Source organism: Dryas octopetala, chromosome 2 (assembly GCF_963921425.1).
Source record: "Dryas octopetala chromosome 2, drDryOcto1.1, whole genome shotgun sequence".
Lineage (NCBI taxonomy): Eukaryota > Viridiplantae > Streptophyta > Magnoliopsida > Rosales > Rosaceae > Dryas > Dryas octopetala.
The window spans coordinates 26,413,211-26,432,046 of NC_141367.1; the positions used below are offsets into that span (position 1 = coordinate 26,413,211).

General features: G+C 35.1%; 2 protein-coding genes across 3 annotated transcripts; one reads left to right on the forward strand and one right to left on the reverse strand.

The window, feature by feature from the left end:
- The first annotated feature begins 4,132 nt into the window (after positions 1-4,132).
- TEL1 (terminal EAR1-like 1) lies at positions 4,133-6,768 on the forward strand. The gene is made up of 5 exons (XM_086231221.1): positions 4,133-4,874; positions 5,068-5,854; positions 5,962-6,087; positions 6,191-6,332; positions 6,406-6,768. The coding sequence occupies exons 1-5, from the start codon at positions 4,133-4,135 to the stop codon at positions 6,766-6,768; spliced, it is 2,160 nt and encodes a 719-aa protein (XP_086087347.1).
- Positions 6,769-15,083: 8,315 nt separating this feature from the next.
- LOC147294854 (vignain-like) lies at positions 15,084-17,006 on the reverse strand. 2 transcript variants are annotated; one of them, XM_086230859.1, is made up of 4 exons: positions 16,555-17,006; positions 15,845-16,077; positions 15,599-15,739; positions 15,084-15,347 (listed from the first exon to the last, which is right to left on the reverse strand). In XM_086230859.1, the coding sequence occupies exons 1-4, from the start codon at positions 16,997-16,999 to the stop codon at positions 15,084-15,086; spliced, it is 1,083 nt and encodes a 360-aa protein (XP_086086985.1). In that variant the 5' UTR covers positions 17,000-17,006. The 2 variants fall into 2 exon arrangements, with proteins under 2 accessions (XP_086086985.1, XP_086086984.1); XM_086230858.1 differs by having other exon boundaries at positions 15,084-15,500.
- Positions 17,007-18,836: the final 1,830 nt, after the last annotated feature.

The window sequence follows — 18,836 nt, forward strand, 5'->3', positions numbered from 1 at the left end:
TTGGGTTGCTTCCCGGTATTAATTTTATAAGTTGAACATTCTTGATCACAGTGATAGTGTTACAAGTTAATAATTAATTAATATAAAACATATAATTGCATCCGTAAGACTAAAAGCTACCTAGAATCTCTTACCCGAATAAGAAAAAACTAGGAACCCTTGTCCCAACGCATGTATGTATTGTATGTATGTGCCTACGTGGCACTTGCAAAACGATTCGCCACAGTGAGACACGACGACACACACGACATGGTCCACAATGCGCACACACACGCACTCCGAGATTCTATTAGGTCTTTGAGGTCTTTGTATCTAATACACTATTAATTAAACCACTAACACAATTTGAAGCTGCTTGATGATGGGCTGGTGGCAAACCAAGCCACAAAACATGAGCAGGCAACATTCCTGGTACTAAGGGGAAGCAAAACTTGGTGCTCTCCACTTTGCACTGCCCACTATGTGTTACTCAAACTTGGCCTATCAAAAATAACTCAGCCAAATTCGAGAAGATGGGGAAAACAATATTATTTTGTATAATCGTAATATAGTTACGTTGTGTTACTAATACATGTATTATAATAAGGGTTGACGACGAGTTTATATTTTTAGAATATAGTATTAACAATAAACACTTATATTATAGTGTTTATATTATATGAATAAATTGATTACACACGATATTATGATTATACCAAATAATTTTTTAATCGTGTAATTTTACTATCCTTCATTAGCATGAATGATTTATCGGTGATAAATTTTTTTTTTTTCATATCAAATCATTCATATATTCTCTTTTTTATTACCACAATCTTCACATATTCTAATTTTAACTCGTTTTGAACTCTGTCTTCCTCAGCATTTGTACTAATTCCATGACCTTTTCTTTTTTTCACTGCTAAAGGACACATATTTGCGGGAGCACTTTCTGTGGATGACACTATAATAAGAAAAATTGTGTAAAGGCTATAATGGATGGATAAATTGAGCCACCAACATAGGGAATGTCTGTGTTTGTTTGGAACCTTTACATAGTATGAAATATAGTAACCTCCTTAAAATCTGTTGGATGGGGAAAAAAGGAAACATCACTGTCACTTACTTTTTGTGAGCATGAAAAGGGGTCCATCCTTGATAATATGCACGGGGGGGGGGGGGGGGTGGCCCATGAATTATGTGAGGCAAATGGGGAACACAACATAACTACTAGTTAGCTACTTATATTAAATATTTTAGTTTCTAAACGTGACCAAAATATATAGAATCCCTACCGTCAAGCATGACACTTTAAAAAGGGTATTAACAATTAAAAGAAAATGGTAATTTATTTAAAGGGTCAATTACACTTTGTACTTATGTTGTTTGGGTCAAATAACACATTGATTTATGAAACTTTTAAAGTTTTGTAGTATTGTTCCTTAGTTAAGTTGACTATCAGATCAAGCACTTACGTGGCAAATGTGAGTCCATCTTTTTTTGCTAACATGGTTTTAAGTGGCAATGTTTGTCACGAAAATATTTAATAATTGACCTAACGATCAACTTAACAAAATGAAAACATGGTAAGAATTTGAAAATTTGAATTTAACATTAATATATTTTGAAAGTTAACGATCAAACAAGCGTGCAAAATATAACTGACCCACATAAATATATTCAAGCACTAGTTAGAAATTAGAACCAAGACTAACCTGGTTTTTACTTGTGTAGGATGTACTTATGGGTTGTAAAATATTTTCCTCGACGCAATGAGAAGTCAAAAGAATAGGTCTATATATCATATCAACAATTTTGAGTTGAACAAATCATACTATTATATATGTTCACCAAATATATGCAGCGAGAACTCAACGAGGGCATGCTAGCTAAATAAACAAGAGTACAATTAAGATTTAAGATTAGTATCGTAATGTTTGAATGTGCCACGCAAACAAGTACCTTAACATTCGATGCAAAAAATAGCATATATAGATTATAATAGGGAAAATTTTACAAACATAACACATATTTTGATGGTTGTTTTATTTCAAAATATTAATTTTACTTTGTGTTAATAAAAGATTTATATTTTCATTTTGTGTCAATTAATGACCATTTTTTTTTTTTTTTTCAGTTTTTATCTCTACTTTGGTCCGATGTTGCACCCATCAAAACTTCACCAAACTCAAAAAAATTATACTGAGTTTAAAGATATGCATATTCTCTTTATAACCATATAAAGATCACCGAAATCATATCTCTACAATTTTTGATAATTAAAGATATGATTATACCCAAATTGAACTAGAAATGAAAAGTGTCACTTTTCAATTATACCCTCATTTATTATTTATTTAATGAATGACAATAGATATGATATTTTAAAATAATAACAGAGTTAGTTTTGTAAAAAAAAAAAAAACAATAAATGCTTTCCCAAAAAGGGGGAAAACAAAACTTAAGCTAAAGAAATGATTTCATTTTCCCCTACTCTAATAAGGGCATCATATTTTCTTGGGCCATAAATTGATTTTACTTTCATGTACTTACCAAATGTGAAAATTTAATTGATTTCTCATTCTCAGATCTCCAAAACTTGAATCAAATAGTCTCTTAGAGTAGTGGTATTGCTACCCGAACCTAAGGATCCGTTCTATTCGCTGAATTTAATTCTTAAAAAATCAATTCTTATGCACTTTTTAGAATAAAAAAATGTAAGATTCTCATTCATATGTTTGGTAATATTAGAAAATCATAAAATATCTTTTTATTTCCATTATCATATTTGAGTTGTGCAAAAAATATGTAATAAAATGGGCTAAAAAGTATCATTAATGCTTTCGGGAATGGAAATCAAATCCAAATTAAGAAGAATGATTTATTTTCTTTCATTTAGGAGTATTAGATTTTCATGAGTTAGAAAATGATTTTTCATGTTTGCACTTACAAAATATGGGAATCAAATTATTTTTTCATTCCTAAACTTCTTAAAACTAAATCAAACGAATCCTTAAAGGTGGTTAGTTAAAATGCACTTTTTGTTTAAGTGATGACCGGTGAAAAATGATGTAAAAAAAAATTAAAATTCTGATAGATTGAAGTTTGATTTACTCTTATGTGATTTTTTTTATAATAACTTTTATGTGATTAAAAGAAATCCTAATTATTATGAGTGTTGATTTAATAATTTATTGACTCATTGTAATTAAATCTAACCACCAAATAGTAAATATTCATTGGTGTTCAATGTTCATAGCTGTCTCTTAGGAGAAAGGTACTATATGAGTATATAAGTATATATTAATAAAATTGGATTACTTTGTTCCGTAATTAAATACACGTATATCAGTGTATGGAAGAAGAAAAACCAAGAGTCGGATACGCACTCCCCTCAAGAGTCAAGACTCATTCAAGCAAGGCAAAAAAGTTTTGAAAACACAAAAATAAAAACGAGCAAAGCATTAGTAATTTATCAAAAAACGAAAAAAAGAGTAATTAGCGATTAGTGATTCGTCAAAATACCCACGTTAAAAGGACCATGCAGCAGAGCAATTATTATCCGTCCGGTTTTGGCAACCCCTTTTGTGCATGACTTGTACCTTCCCTCCATCACTCCATCCCCTTCAATTGCGCATCATCACACACTACATTCGTCCCATCAGCCACGTGGACGGCCTACATCCATTCTCGTGCAAACCCCTAGACCCTACACAACACAATGACCCCATCACCCCCACAATGTTCATTCTTAATAGCAGTGCGGGATTATAGCACCGGGGTAGTATGGTAATTATGCGGATTTTTTAAGATTGCAAAGTACATTTTCGAACTTTGGTTTGAAAAAGAAAGTAGTGGAAAAGGAAATAAAGCCGGGCCAAAACCCATCTGTACCTGCTTTTCTAAGTTCTACTATAGCTAGACTTAAACACACAGACCATTTTTCAGACTCAGAGAAAAAGAGAGAGAGAGAGAGAGAGAGAGAGAGACAGACAGAAGCAGCTGGAGAGAGAGACAGAAGTACTATTACTCGGGAAGATAAGCTATGCAATTTTGACCACCGCCGGAAAACCAACTGAGACCCAGTTACTGACCACCGGAAAACCACTTGTTACTGTTTTACACTTCCCCTCAAATGGTTTTCCCACCCAACATGGCCGATACCGGTTTTGTCCGGTTTCCGGGAAGCCTGGACCCGGGAGCCGAAGAGTTCAGGCCTAGAAACACTAGTAATAGCCCGAACCCGAACCAGGCAACTCTTTTCGGGCCTCCACCACCACTCCTACCAGCGTCCCACCAGGTTTACTATCCGTACACCCGTCCTCCGTACCCACCACCAATAAGCGAAGTGGTGCCGCCGTACCCGCAGCAGTTCCCGTCACCCCCGGCGTACGTTAGCGCGCCGGTCCCGCCTGCGTCCGTAGCTGCGACGCGGGCGGTTCTGCTGAGCTCGGTGCCGAGCGACGTGGGCGAGTTGAGGGTTCGGGAGGAGCTGGAGGGGTTTGGGGAGGTTCGGTGGGTCCAGATGGAGAGGGCGTGCGAGGGGATCGTGACCGTCCATTTCTACGATCTGAGGCATGCAGAAAGGGCCCTGAGGGAGATTCGGGAGCAGCACATGCAGCAGCAGACCAGGCTTCGCAACCACTACACGGCCTTGTTGACCCCCAATTCTGGGCCCCACCACCACCACCCCCTGGACCACAATTCGGCTCTTCTTCCGCTTCCTCCTCCTCCGGCTGTTCGTGGGCTCATAGCGGGCCAGGCCGTCTGGGCCCAGTTCGTCATTCCGGCCAGTAACGCCGTCCCGGATGGCCATAACCAAGGCACCATCGTCATTTTCAATTTGGACTCGGCGGTCACCACCTCCACTCTCAAAGAAACATTCCAAGCTTTTGGTACCTCCTTTTTTAATTTCTTTTATTTTAATTTTCTCTAATTCCAATTCAATTTGTTGGGCGTGTGTTTCCATTTTCATTTTGGTACACTAGTCTGATGGGTCTCTGTCCCACTTTTCCATACCCAATAGGCACCTGGATTTTGTTTCCATGTTTTTGGCTGTGTTTTCATTGAACTTTTGTACACTTTCAGGAGCTGTAAAGGAATTGAGAGAGACGCCTTCAAAGAAACACCAAAGGTTCGTGGAGTTCTTCGATGTGAGGGATGCTGCCAAGGCTCTTAAGGAGATGAATGGAAGAGAAATTCATGGCAGAACGGTTGTCATCGAATTCAGTCGTCCCGGGGGACATAGCAGGAAGTTCCTCAACGCCCTCACAAACAGCACCTCAACACTAGTCACGCCCAACATTGCACCCCTTCATGTTTCTAGCAATAGTTTTCTTTACCCAACAACTTCAAATTACGCAACACTGCCACCGCCTCCGCCGTCGATTCTGCCGGAATTGCCTCTCAAATTCTCGGTACGCGCCGGCGGGTTCAACGTCGCGCCTCGTATGTATACCTCGCAAATCCAATTCTCAAGTAGGAAACCGAATTCCAGCAAGGGAAGCAGAAATAACGGGAATGGTAGCTCAAATTCCGCGACTGTTGAGTCTAAAATGGCGGCATTGAATTTGGGTTGTGGTGTTGAAGTGAACAGTGGCAGTGGCAGTGGCAGTGGCAATGGAATTGAAGATAGGGACTCGCTTGGGCCTTCAAAAAGAAGTTCATCAAAGAAGGGCTACCAAAATAACCAGAACCAGGCCATGGAAACTTCAAAGCAGCAGCAACAACAACCCAGAAGTAGTAGGGCACGGAAGGGCAGACAAGCGAAGAAGTTTGATTCTAAATTCTTGATAAAAGAAGATGCCATTGGCGAATCCACCAGTGGGGATTCAAGAACCACTGTGATGATAAAAAACATACCAAATAAGTACAGGTTGGTCGTTTAATTATACCGTCCTGTAGCATTCGAATTTTAACTAGTTGGGGATTCAAAACTATTTTTTGGGTTGCTGAAATTTAGAAATTTTGGTATTGTGGCAGTCAGAAGCTGCTATTGAACATGCTGGACAACCACTGCATTCATAGCAATGAACAGATCATTGGCTCCAGCGATGACGAGCAGCCTTTGTCCTCTTACGATTTCGTATATCTTCCCATTGATTTCAAGTAATTATCGTATCCTGCCTTATTTCTTTAATGTTTGATATCAAAATTCCTTCTATTAATCTATTTTTAATTTGATATGTGTTGTTTCATTGTGGAAAAACAGTAACAAGTGCAATGTGGGATATGGGTTTGTGAACATGACGTCCCCACAGGCAACATGGAGGCTTTACAAGGCCTTCCACCTTCAGCATTGGGAGGTCTTTAACTCGAGAAAAATCTGCGAAGTCACCTACGCTAGAGTTCAGGTACCAATGAATTAAATAATTTTGAATTAATAAAATGATCAATGAATTAAGGTTTTTTATTGAATAAATGAAGGGATTGGAAGCGTTGAAAGAGCACTTCAAGAACTCCAAGTTCCCGTGCGAGATGGACCACTACCTGCCAGTGGTGTTTTCGCCGCCTCGGGACGGGAGGCAGCTGACGGAGCCACTTCCCATTGTGGGCGCCCAAAATCAAAATAAGCAGCACAACTTCCACACCTCCGACTCCAACATGAATCATCCCGTTGCTCTCTTACTCCCGCCACCTCATCATCATCATCATGCGGACGCGCAACACAGCGAATTCAACGCTTCTGCCGCATCTGGGTCTGACGGCGACGACAGCAGTAGCAGCCGAAACGGCGGCGTCGTGGCTGAGGATCACGATCAACTGACCAACACAGCAAGAGCTAGCTAGCTACCTAGAAATAAATCAGTGTGCTAGCATATATATATATATGTGTCAAATATCAAATCTCATTGATGTCTGCGTGGTGGCTAGCTAGCTCTCTAGCTCGGCTGCAACAAATGTCACTTCCAAATCCCAAATGCATGGGTCATCGTTGAGCTCCGAGCCTCCCAGCTCAGCCCCATTCCTATATTCATAGAGTCCACTTCCCTCACCAGTCTTAGCAAAGCCTTTGTCATTCTCTCAGGTTAGCTGACCTGACCACCATCATTTCCATTTACTCTCTCTTGGGTTTTTTCAAATTTTACTGTTTAACATTTGCTCTTTGTATTTTACCGAAAATGTAAGTCCTACCTATTGTTTATTTTCTTTGCTAATTAGATGTATCATGTAGTGTAATTTTAATTCATCAAGCAAATTCTATTTTAGTCAACAACTTGAATTGTTTTTTTCGCTGGATCAACAACTTGGTGATGGGATGGGATGGGAATAATGGGATTATCCTTTTTCTATTAAAGAATAAACATTTTATGAAATCATAGTAATATTGAAAAATAAAATTTTTCTTATTACATATTTACATCCCATTTCACCTGTCAAAAATGAAGCTGAGGCGAGTGAGAAAAAGGCCAATGCATAAAGCGAAAGGCACAGTGTTGTAGTTGTCAACCATTTTTTGTACCTCACTCTCTCATTTCCAATACGGTCGATACCAGCTGTCATTTTCGTTGTCTTGTTTGCTTCTTTGATTGACCCACTCCCATCTTTTCGCGAATCCTATTTACATTTGTGACATTGTTTTTCTGGTGTATATGTACATGGTGTGAAGTATTTTTGTTTTTTGCGAAACAAACTTTTCCCAACCTATTCTTTATTAAAAATATAAGCGGGTTACTTCATTAGCTTTGGTTGTATATCTTTGTAGTTGAACTCATTTTATTAAGATTTTCTTGACAAATATGAGGTCTAAATAGGTTTTCATTCAAAATCTGAAAAAAAAAATCTGTGTAAATACCAAACAAGACCTAGTTTTCCATTTCCGTTTCTATGAGTGTTCAAAATCCATAGATCGAGAGAGAAGATAATTTAAAAGGGTATTTTAAATTATTATAATAATATTCATATAATGGGAGGCAAAGAATAAAATTTTGGATTTCGAGAAAATTTCAATAGAAATTTTCATCATTATACGGAAATGACAGAAATTGTTATTAAAATACGAAAATTTTGAATGAAATTTAACATATGTTTATTTAACATATTATCTACTAATTTGATAAGAAAAATTGAAGAAATCAAATTATGTAGTAGGTTTTATGTGATATAAGATGAATATAATACACGCTGGAGATAAATATTGTTAAATAAAATTAGTATATTATTTATATTATATAATTTATATATTAAATCTTATGTATTTTATAATCTATATTCTATATTGTTTAGGATATGATATATGATATTAGGGTTTAGGCCCTTTAGGATATTTTAAATTATTTTTTATGTAGAAATATATTATAGTTTACTAGTTTAGGATTTAAAAATAATTAAACGAATAGAAAATTAGGATTAAATATCAAATCTCAATAATTGTTTGGTATAGCATAAAGATCATATAATATTTTAATTGAACTACCAAATTTAAATGTAGTTTTTTAAATTAGGTCACAAATATGTTAGTCCCTTTTATTTGAGTCTTTTCCATTTGACATTTTTATCCTTTAACCCACATATAATGAGTTTTAGTTAAAATTTATAAAATTTTGACAAAATTGCCCTTGAGACTTATATTATTTTAAAATTTTGCTAATGTAATCTCAACTTCACATTTAGTTGTGACTGTACGACACTCATAACTTCAAATTTAGTTGTGACTGAACGACAGTCACATCTAAGTTGTGACTTCATTGAATTTTTTTTAGAGAAATTATACTACAATATAATATAAATAGAGGTCAAAACAATATTGTTACTTAAAATAATATATAGTATAGTGGTGTGAGTTGTCTCTTTCAATTTACTAAGACAGTTAAGTTGTGACTGTATTGATTTTTTTTTAAATACAATATAGTATAAATTAATGTAATTTTTGTAAAGTAATTTTTTTTTTATTATTGTAGTGACATGTGATGTAACATTTGTAAATTATAATATATTTTACTTTATTAATTTGTTTAATTTTTCAACTAGTACCTAATCTAAAATGTTATTTAATTTTGGTACTTAAATTAAAAAGTTATTTAAATTTAGTAATTAAAATTAATGGACCTTTAAACGAAACTCGAAACTATTTTTTTTTATTTACAATTGCCCAAAGCCCCAAACTCTAATCAATTTTAAACCTTTTAATTTTTTTATCTTTTTTATTTTATTTCCTTCATTTTCTCATTTTTTTTTTTTCACTTCCTTTCCTTTTCTTTCTTCTCCCCTCGAGTCTCCAGTTCAGCTCCACTGTTTTTTCTTTTTCTTCATCCTCTCTCTCTCTCCCTCCCTCCCCTTGCCGTCGCCCCCTTTTCATCGCCTCCCTCAATCTCCCCCCCCCCCCCCGGTCGTTGCCATGCCGCTACCCCTTCTTTCTCCCTCGATGTCTTCCCTGCCGCCCCCCACCACCCATTCTTTCTCCCTCACTGTGCAGGTGAGGTAAGTTGGTTAGCTGAGTTATTGGGTAGCTGTGCAGGTAACAAAATTTCTCTGAAATTCAAAAAAATTGGCCGTTAGGGTGTTTGCCAAAAAAATTCTGAATTGTTGTCGAATCAGTATTAAAATTTCAGACTCTCTCAAAATCGAAATTTCGAAATTTAAACCCTTGAGCTGATGTCTTCGTAACGAGTATTATTAATTCGATGTCCTAATAAAATTTGGCAATATCGCTGCCTGCCACAAAAAAAGTACTCAAACTCAAGAGTAGATTGCAATATATTTTGCACGGTTATGTGCGTGATCAGTCCACGTGAAGTTGTTGACAGGTAAGAGCCTGATGCCACGTAGGAAAACATGCTGACGTGGTATCACATGTGGCTGTAGTGCCTTTGACCTTGATCCGTACCTGTAGCCTCTAGGACTGGCTGCCCTGTACGTATAGTGTGCAGATAGGTAGCTAGCGGCAGGGAGGCCATTGATCCTCTCTCTCTCTCTCTCATTCATCGATCCACGTCATGAATATATGCTGAAATTAAGCCTCATATTTGTCCATGTCCATGTCTCTTTTCTGAGACAGATCGAGATGGAGGTCATTGAGGCCACTAGGCTCTAGCTTTAGGGTTTAGGGCAATAGGGCATGCCAGCGCGAGAGTACCCTCCACTGTCAGCACCCATCTGACCGACCCATTAGACCATGGCCCTCCACTACCTCAACAGTAGTCACAGTCTGCTGTGCACCATCTTTTCTCATCGCATCCACTTATTAATGCCGTGTCTTGTAGCTGTGGGGCTCCTTCTCCTGTGTTGTCAGTCTCTGCCATTTCTTTATGCCCTTTCTCTGATGTTCTGGGGATTTGACACGTGGACCACCTGATGTCCCCCACGTCCTCACACTGCTCCAGCTCGTATGTGGTGCATGCTGGACCCTCTGTGTGTATGTTTGAAGGTATCATATATGCCTTTACCTAAGTCTACCTCGTATTGTTTGCGTCAAAGATATATATATATATATATATATATAGAATGGCAAAAAGGCCTATGATTTTATATTTTGGCACGAGGAAATTATAAATTTTGTTCAGTTATTTTATATTTAATTTAATTTAATTTATAATTTTTTTTAAGTTTTATTTTGGTTTATTAATTATTTTACTTGTTCAATAAAGATTTAGATTTATTTTCTCAAATTTAGCTTTTATGTTACTTTATCAAATCTCACTTAAATTCAATAAACATATACTTATTTTAAAGGTTTGCATTTCTTTTTTACAACCATATAAAGATCATATTCAAATTAGAGTTATAAAACTCAAGAAAATTGACCCTAAAATAACGTATCTGAAACTGCCAATTTTTTAAATTTCACCCAATCTCATTTCTCTTAGATTCTAATACTCCAAATTTATTTTTATGATTAAAAAATAATGAAATATAACTTATACTTTAATTATAATTAAAGAAAACACAACCCAAAGGATTTAAAGTCATAAATTTAGATCTTTATTGAACAAATGAAACAATTAGTAGACCAAAATAAAACTTAAAAAAAATCGTTGACCAAAATTAAATTAGATATAAAATAAGTAGATCAAATCTGTAATTTCCTCTTTGGTTTATTTGTTAGATTGTGAAATTTATTTTATATTATATTTCAACAATTTAAATTATTAATTTTTTAAGTTTATGTTTAAAGATTATTTTTACAAAAAAATAAGCAAAATAACAATTATTAAATAGTCAAATTTTTGATTAAATAAATACACGAACAAAATATTTTCGATAAATACTTGAAATTGTGATCATTTAATTAACAGTCAAATAATTTTTTATTAATTTAATTTTTTACAAACACAATTTCTTAATAGAGACAAAAAAATTATATATATATATGCTGACACCGCATTTCTGTAACCAAAAAAATATAAATAATTGTTTTGATAATTTTAATGTGAAGCCCATACTGAATCACAGGTAGCTGATAAGCATAGAATTATAGATATTAATAACAACAATTAAGGCCGACAAAGATACGAGTTGAACAACATTAAATATAATTTACAGCAAAAGTGAGCGACAACTACCAAATTATAAGGCCCATAACTATAAAACAACTACAAGGTTGCATGAACGGGATTTCTTTGTACTTTCCCAAGCATAGTTTGCGGTAACTCCGAGAGTGTTTTCTGAATTTGTTTCCTTGAGAAATATAAATTTTTGGTTAGTAATTTACAATAATACAAGAAATACCAATTATTTTTTCAATTTTTATATTTCAACTGATGTACATCATGTACTAGATGATATTCTGTTTTTTTTTTTCTTGTTATAAATAAATAAGGCTCATAATAAATCTGAAATATGAATAATAAAATACCATTATACTGATTATGATCTCAAGAACTAAAAAATTACCAAAGCTCATTTTTTGTCTCTATAGTTTAAGCAAAGTTTCACTTTAATCTTTGTAGTTTCAATTGTTATGATTTTGGTCATATAGTTTATAAATAGTTACAATTCAACAACATCTTAGCATTTTTATTTATTGAATCGTCAAATTTGTTGTGTTTTTTGTCATGTACTTTTCATACCGTTAGCAATTTAATAATCAATTTAACGAATTAATAGATGAAACTACTAACATGTCTTTGAATTGCAACGATTTTTAAACTACATGATCAAAATCAGAACAATTGAAATTACATGAACTAAAGTGAAATCTAACTCAAACTACAAAGACTAAGGAATGTGTCTCCAATTCAGATTTTAAAAAAGTTTAATGGATTTTAAAATCCATAGAATCCATCAAAATCCAAAGAAATTGGGTGGAATTCTCATAAAATTTGTTATGTGTAAAAAATGCATTCAAATGCATTCAAATCCATCTAAATCCTTCACTTAATGAAATATATGGTTTTTTTAGGACACCTAGATTTCATTAGAATCCATTAAAATCTGAGTTGGGAACACATAAATTTCATTGGAATCCATTAAAATCTAAGTTAGGAACACATAAATTTCATTGGAATCCATTAAAATCTGAGTTGGAAACACATAAATTTTATTGGAATCCATTAAAATCTAAGTTGGGACACCTAGATTTTATTGGACTTTTAAAATCCAATAAAATCTAAGTTGGGAACACTCCTTTAAAAGTGAAATTTTGCCTTAAAAAATAACTGAAGTCTCTAGTATAATTGATAAAATGTTTTTATGAAATAGTAACTCCATATGACAATATAATAAATCCATTTTAATAATATGTATATTAAAATTAAAAGTTTTAAATTTTAAATAATATATAGTACACATATTATAATTTACAGTGGTATTAGATATATCATATTTTTATACTACAATTTTATAATACATGATGTGGTAACTTACGTGACATTTATATCTTAGATATTAATAAATAAAAAAATAAAAAAATTATGTTCAGTAAAGTAATGACTATAAAATGATATACAAATGTGATATAAAAATATGATAAATAAAATATTATTGTATAATTTAAGTAAATTAATCATATCAGTTTCTGATTTCACACAAAATTTTTGGTATAGCTGAATAGTTTATTAAACTGGCGTCATTGGATTTTGGCCTTGTTAATTATTTGTGGTTTAAAGATTTAGGAATTTATCTGTTGACCGGGAACAGGGAAATGCCAGTAATGGTCAAAGATTTGGCAGGCCAGCATGGTCCACAATTTAAACTGTGGCATGCGTGCGGGCCTGTGAGCCCTTTTGAGCTGATCAATGCCACAGGGGTTGGCCACTTACTGTACTTATCTTCTTAATTTAATCGAATTTGTTTGGAACCCGATAAGTTTAATTAATTAAAGATTATTTACATTCACATACTTGCTACGAGACAACTTCGGAGAAACACTTGTACGGCTTCTTGTCTTATTATAAGATGGCTGTCTTTTTTTTTTTTTTTTTTTTTGTCAGGCCAAGGAAAGAAGCTAGAGGGGGGAGGGGGGGATCGAAACGCACGACTGCTTGGCCAACTGGCCTACCCAAGTCCTCAAAGATTAAAGGATGACCACCGCAAGGATTTTTTTTTTGGTTTCTTTTTACTTTTAACCTTAACTGACCTTCTATTTTCTCTCACTTCAACGATTTTGTGATACAAAACACTTTCTATTTCTCGGAAATAGTATGTTTTTATGTTTTCTCCTTGTGTTCGACGAGTATAATATGAATTATATTTAATTGGAATTCATTTGTGAGTTGTGACAGACATAAGGCAATCACCATTAGTAAAGAGTGATTGATGATCATTGGAGGATGGTTGGAGCGATTGGTCTAAGGTTTATTTCATGTTAATTAGGTCCGGTTTGAGACAAAAATAATTTGTAAACTTAACCAAACCAAATTACTCATAATCGGTCTAATTTGATTTGGTTAAGCAATTTGTGTATAAAGAAAACTTTAAATTCAACTTGCACTAATTAAATAATTAACTATTAAATTTGAAAAAACTGTACTAAATTATTCAAATGCACAATTTACACTAACAAAACAATAAAATATACAATAATATTAAAAATTAAACAATATGCATCAAACAAACAAACAACTATGAAAGTTCAATATAATATGCCACTATAAAAAAAATTAAAAAATATAACAAACAGTTCGGTTCAGTTTTACCGATTTGTAGAAATTTCAAATTACAATTAAATTGATAAGAACGGTTTGGTTTGGTTTGGTTTGACTTATTAACTTTTTCATTGACCAAACTGATTTTTGGTGGTTTGGTCCAGCCAGTTTGGGCGGTCCGACCGATTTTTGCACACCAAGAAAACACAAAATATATTTGTTGAAGGTGATTTCATGGGAATCAAACAGACCCTCCTCATTTTTTTATTAGTGGTTGAAATAATAGTACGTGGAGATAAATCTTTTAATTGGTCCCATTTTTATGGGAGGAGATTTTAAGTTCAAATCTAATAGACCATAATTATTAATAATAAGAAAAGATCTCTTCTTGAACCCAATTTTTCGCGTTAATTATTTAGTCTTGATTTGATCAATCAAAACCTGCCTAATGATAATGAGCCCAACAGAAAAGATACATTGGGCTAAATTAGTTGGTCTTAAGTTCTCAACTCTTCGTTTAGGAAAGAATGTTTGGACCGTATTGGGCCCGAGCTTTTGGGTTAACTTAAAAAAGCTTATAGTCTTAGGGCGTGACATGACCATGTGCCCATGTACAATTACAATCACTGGCCCTTTTTCAAGTGTTGACCTGTGACCAAGCCATTAGCAAATGTTCTTCTACAAAATCTGGTTCGATGTTTTGAACTTTTGACAGTTCAAGAGCTTCTAATATTAACCCATAATTTGGTTTGTTTGCCTTCATAAGGAGCTTGAGTACAAGCTTTGTTGTTCTTGTTTCATCACAATGCAGGCAGCAAAGAAAGAAAGAAAAGAAGAGAGAAAACCCTTTATTCCATTTTTCAGCATGGCAAACCAACATTTATCTTCATCCAAAACGAAAACATAATTTCAGTACACACGCTCTAGTATTTCTATATAATACAGACTGACTGTAGTTGTAGTAGAAGCACCTAATGTGATACATTGTTATGCCTCTTTTATGACAAAGCTTGATATCACTTTATAGTTAACTTGGCAAGCAAACAAATCTACTAAATCATATGATGCACAGCAGCATGATTAGAGTTCATCCTTGGGCTTGAAGGAACTTCTTTTGGTGTTGCTTGGGGATGACTTCATGGGGTAAGAGGGCTCCTTGGCTATTCCACACAACCCCTCTTCTGCAACGATTCCGCGTTTAATCCTTATGTAACCTTTTTCTCCCCACTCTGGTCCCCAAGAATTTTTCACGATCCAGTACTTGGTCCCGTCTAGGGTCACCCCATACCCCACAGCTGCCACACCATGATTTAGCTCCGTGCCACAGTCCCCAGTGAATACACCCTGCAAATGTATACACATACAACTCATATTTGAACACATAATTGTAAGGATTTGAGCTTGTTTTTTCTCAACTTGTTTTTGCTTGATTTTTAATCTTAACCATGTATTTATTAACATAGGGTAGGGAGTAAAAGAGGAAATGAATTCGTAACACTTTTAGGTGTGAATATAGTTACATAAACCCTTTGATTTATAATACACTTGTTAGGAATGAACGTTTTTCCAATCGTATACGAAATCGATTTAATTACCTCAGAATAGAACTGAAAGTCTTTACCACCAGCATCCATTGCAATTGATACAGGTTGGTTGGCAACGGCTTTCATCAATGCATTCTCGTCGTTTTCAGGTACGTTTTCATACCCATCAATTTGCACCAAAGGAGCATTCATCTGCAAAACCAAAGCAAGATATCATATACCCCACTTTTTTACTATCAATTTAATTGACTTATACATTAGTTTTGATCATATATATGGGTAATATTTATTGTTCACCTTCGATGAGTCACAAGACTCATCACTGGCTTTGTAAGGGTAGTTCTGCTCTGTTGTTATTCCACCTGTTTTCTTTATGAACTCGAATGCGTTTTCCATCAATCCACCATCACACCCTTGGTTGTCTCTGTTGCAATCAACCAGCTCTTGCTCAGACAAAGAGACTAGCTGTTTGGTTTTGATTTGGTTCACACCCTCCACTGCAGCTACAGTTGAAAATGCCCAGCAGCTACCTATAACATCAGCAACAACATGTAGTGAATTTTAATCAAAACTCTTGATTTTGACTGCACAATATAATTGATAAGGCATGAACATGAAGTTGTAACATATTCAAAACTTGGACTGCATATTAAATAAGATTTGCATAATCTTTCAAATGATTAATTCATTACTTGTATTTGAACTAGAAGTCTAAATTCCCATTATTGGATCTTGAACTAAAAGATGTTGTAATTATATAATATCCATTCTAGCTTACATGGGTACTACAATTTTCCCAACCATTTTACTATGTTCTGGCATGGTATTTTGAAGAGAACTTTCAAAAAATGACCCCTTTTGAGAGCTTTATTAAACATGATGTCACATGAAGGTAGGTCCTAAAACATACACAACAACATCTTTCAATGGGTTGTAAAACATATAAGATATGGTGAATGAGTTGGACAGTAGTTGGAATTAACTTTGCTCATACAAGACATACTTACCACATTGGCCTTGGTCTTTAACTCCAGTGATAGCTCCTCTCTTCCTCCAATCAACACTTGGAGGAAGATTGTCAGTGTTCTCATGGGTGAAGCCAGTTGCCTTGCGGCTGCCATGTAATGCCCTGTAGTGGCTAACCTTTGAACCAGCGTAGGAGCTCACAAACTCATGGTTGGTCATGTCTGCAAACTTGTTCAGTTTCAGCTTGTAAGGCCTACTCATCTGGTTCACCTTGTGCACATGCTTCACATTCTCCTTGAACACATTGAAACGCGTTTGCTTTTCTTGAAGGTCATGGGAAATTCTGTGGTAGCTCCTCCACCTCTCGTACAAGTCCCATAGACTCTCCTCAGAAGCCAGGTCCTTCTCTTGGAATTCAAAGCTCTCAGCCACCCCAATAACCAGAGCTACTGAAACAGCAACCAAGATAAACCTCCCCATGTCCATCACTCTAATTAAGATGCTTTCAATCAAGAAACGATGAATTCAAATGGTCTTGACTCTAGTGCATATGAGAAATGGGTTTTGAGAATTATGGGAGATGGAGCATATAAACCCTTTATATATAATTTTGGTTGGCAATGGCATACTAGCTAGATGATGATTAGTGTCACACCTTTATAGCTTTAGGCAGAAAATATGGGGAAAAGGAGGCATTCTTTTCAGAAGATGTATATCTATTTTGGAGGTGGGGTTTGCATTATTTTGGTTGATCTCTAAAGGCTACGTGCCAACCACGTTACCTTGTTGAACTGGTTCATAGATGGAGACAAATGGATTATGTTGCCAAGGGCTTTAAGGCACGATTTCTTGCAAGTCTATGGGATAGAGTACTTATAACTTTCCTGTCTTGTTCAAAACCGAAAACTTTTCTCTAATTGAAGTGAAATTTGCGTGATTCTCTCTGCCTGCATTTTGTCGATTTTCTCTTTTTGGGATGAATTAGAAGATTATTTTGGGTACTTACGTTCTAAAAGATATCTAGTTCCGAACAGAATCTCTTTAAAAAGAAAATCTTTTGTTTTATGGTCGTAAGCGGATTGGCGTTATCAGATTCAGATGAGCTCAAAGCCAAGACTCTTATTATTCGACCAAAACAAAGATATCTAAACTCTTATATTTGTGTGTGTGATATATATATATATATATATAACAATATAAGGAAATGAGATAGGACAACATGATAATATTCTTAGAGAGTTTAATATGTTATGTAGTCAAATTATCAATTAAAAAATACCGTGAAACTAGAATGATATCTAAATTTGTGACTTTGATTGATGACTACACGTTTCTTGTTAAGGCGAGAGTTAAATCCCCCTCCCAGTTTGGTCTTGTTTCATCCTTTGATTTTATTCTTGTATTCCCCAAACATATTTGATTTTGATTGTTTTTTCATTAACACCGAATTCCTTTATTTTGACATTCTTAAAAGAAGATTTTCATACCAAATGGATTGGACGAAAGAACTAATGACATTCTTCGTACACTGACTAGCCACCTTCTTTCTTTTTTTTTTTTTTTGTGTGTGTGGCCAATATTGACTAGTCACCTTAGATTTGCATAAATAAACAACAAAAAGAATAAATTATCAACTAAGCTTTCAACAAAACGCAACGTTTTAATATTGTGAAAGGAAATGTTCCAATGGAAAATGAAAATTCATAAAAGAATTAGAGCATGGTGCGTTTGGATGAAGTAATTTGAAACTACTCAGGAATTCACAAATGACGGAATTAAAAATGACGTGATTTAAAATTCTAGAATTTGTAAATTCTCTTGTTTTGATAAATGTAATCATAATGGAATTTAACTACGAAATTTATAGTAGTTTTATAAAAGAATGATGGTGATGGTGACAACAATAAAAATGATGTTTGTGGTAAGTTGATGATGGTAGTAGGGGTGATGGCCCACGGGCGAGGGGATCGAGAAATGGTGGTGGCAAAAATTGGGGTATTGGAGGTGGTGGCAACGGCGACATTGGCGGTGATGGTGATGGTGGTGGCGACGGCAACGGCGATGGTGGTGGTGATGGCATTGGTGATGGAGGCGGCGGCGGCGGTGTCAGTGTCGGTGATGGCGGTGTCAATGGTGGTGACGGTGGCGGCGATGGTAGTGGTAATAGTGGCAGCTATGGTGGTGTTGGTGGTGGTGGCAGCGGGTAGTGGTAGTGGTAGTGATGGTGGCAATGTCGGTGGTGGTGGTGGTAACGGTGGCGGCAGTGGTGGTCGTAGTGGTGGCAAAGGTGGTGGTGGTGGTGGCGGCGAAGGTGGTGTTGGTG

Excerpts from the sequence above, each read along its gene's own strand:
- TEL1 (XM_086231221.1), top strand. The coding sequence starts at position 4,133 with ATGGCCGATACCGGTTTTGTCCGGTTTCCGGGAAGCCTGGACCCGGGA. Across the intron at positions 5,855-5,961 it reads AACATACCAAATAAGTACAG|TCAGAAGCTGCTATTGAACA; the intron begins GTTGGTCGTTTA and ends GTATTGTGGCAG. Across the intron at positions 6,088-6,190 it reads TATCTTCCCATTGATTTCAA|TAACAAGTGCAATGTGGGAT; the intron begins GTAATTATCGTA and ends GTGGAAAAACAG.
- LOC147294854 (XM_086230858.1), bottom strand. The coding sequence starts at position 16,999 with ATGGACATGGGGAGGTTTATCTTGGTTGCTGTTTCAGTAGCTCTGGTT. Across the intron at positions 16,078-16,554 it reads TAAAGACCAAGGCCAATGTG|GTAGCTGCTGGGCATTTTCA; the intron begins GTAAGTATGTCT and ends CTGATGTTATAG. Across the intron at positions 15,740-15,844 it reads AGTCTTGTGACTCATCGAAG|ATGAATGCTCCTTTGGTGCA; the intron begins GTGAACAATAAA and ends TTGGTTTTGCAG.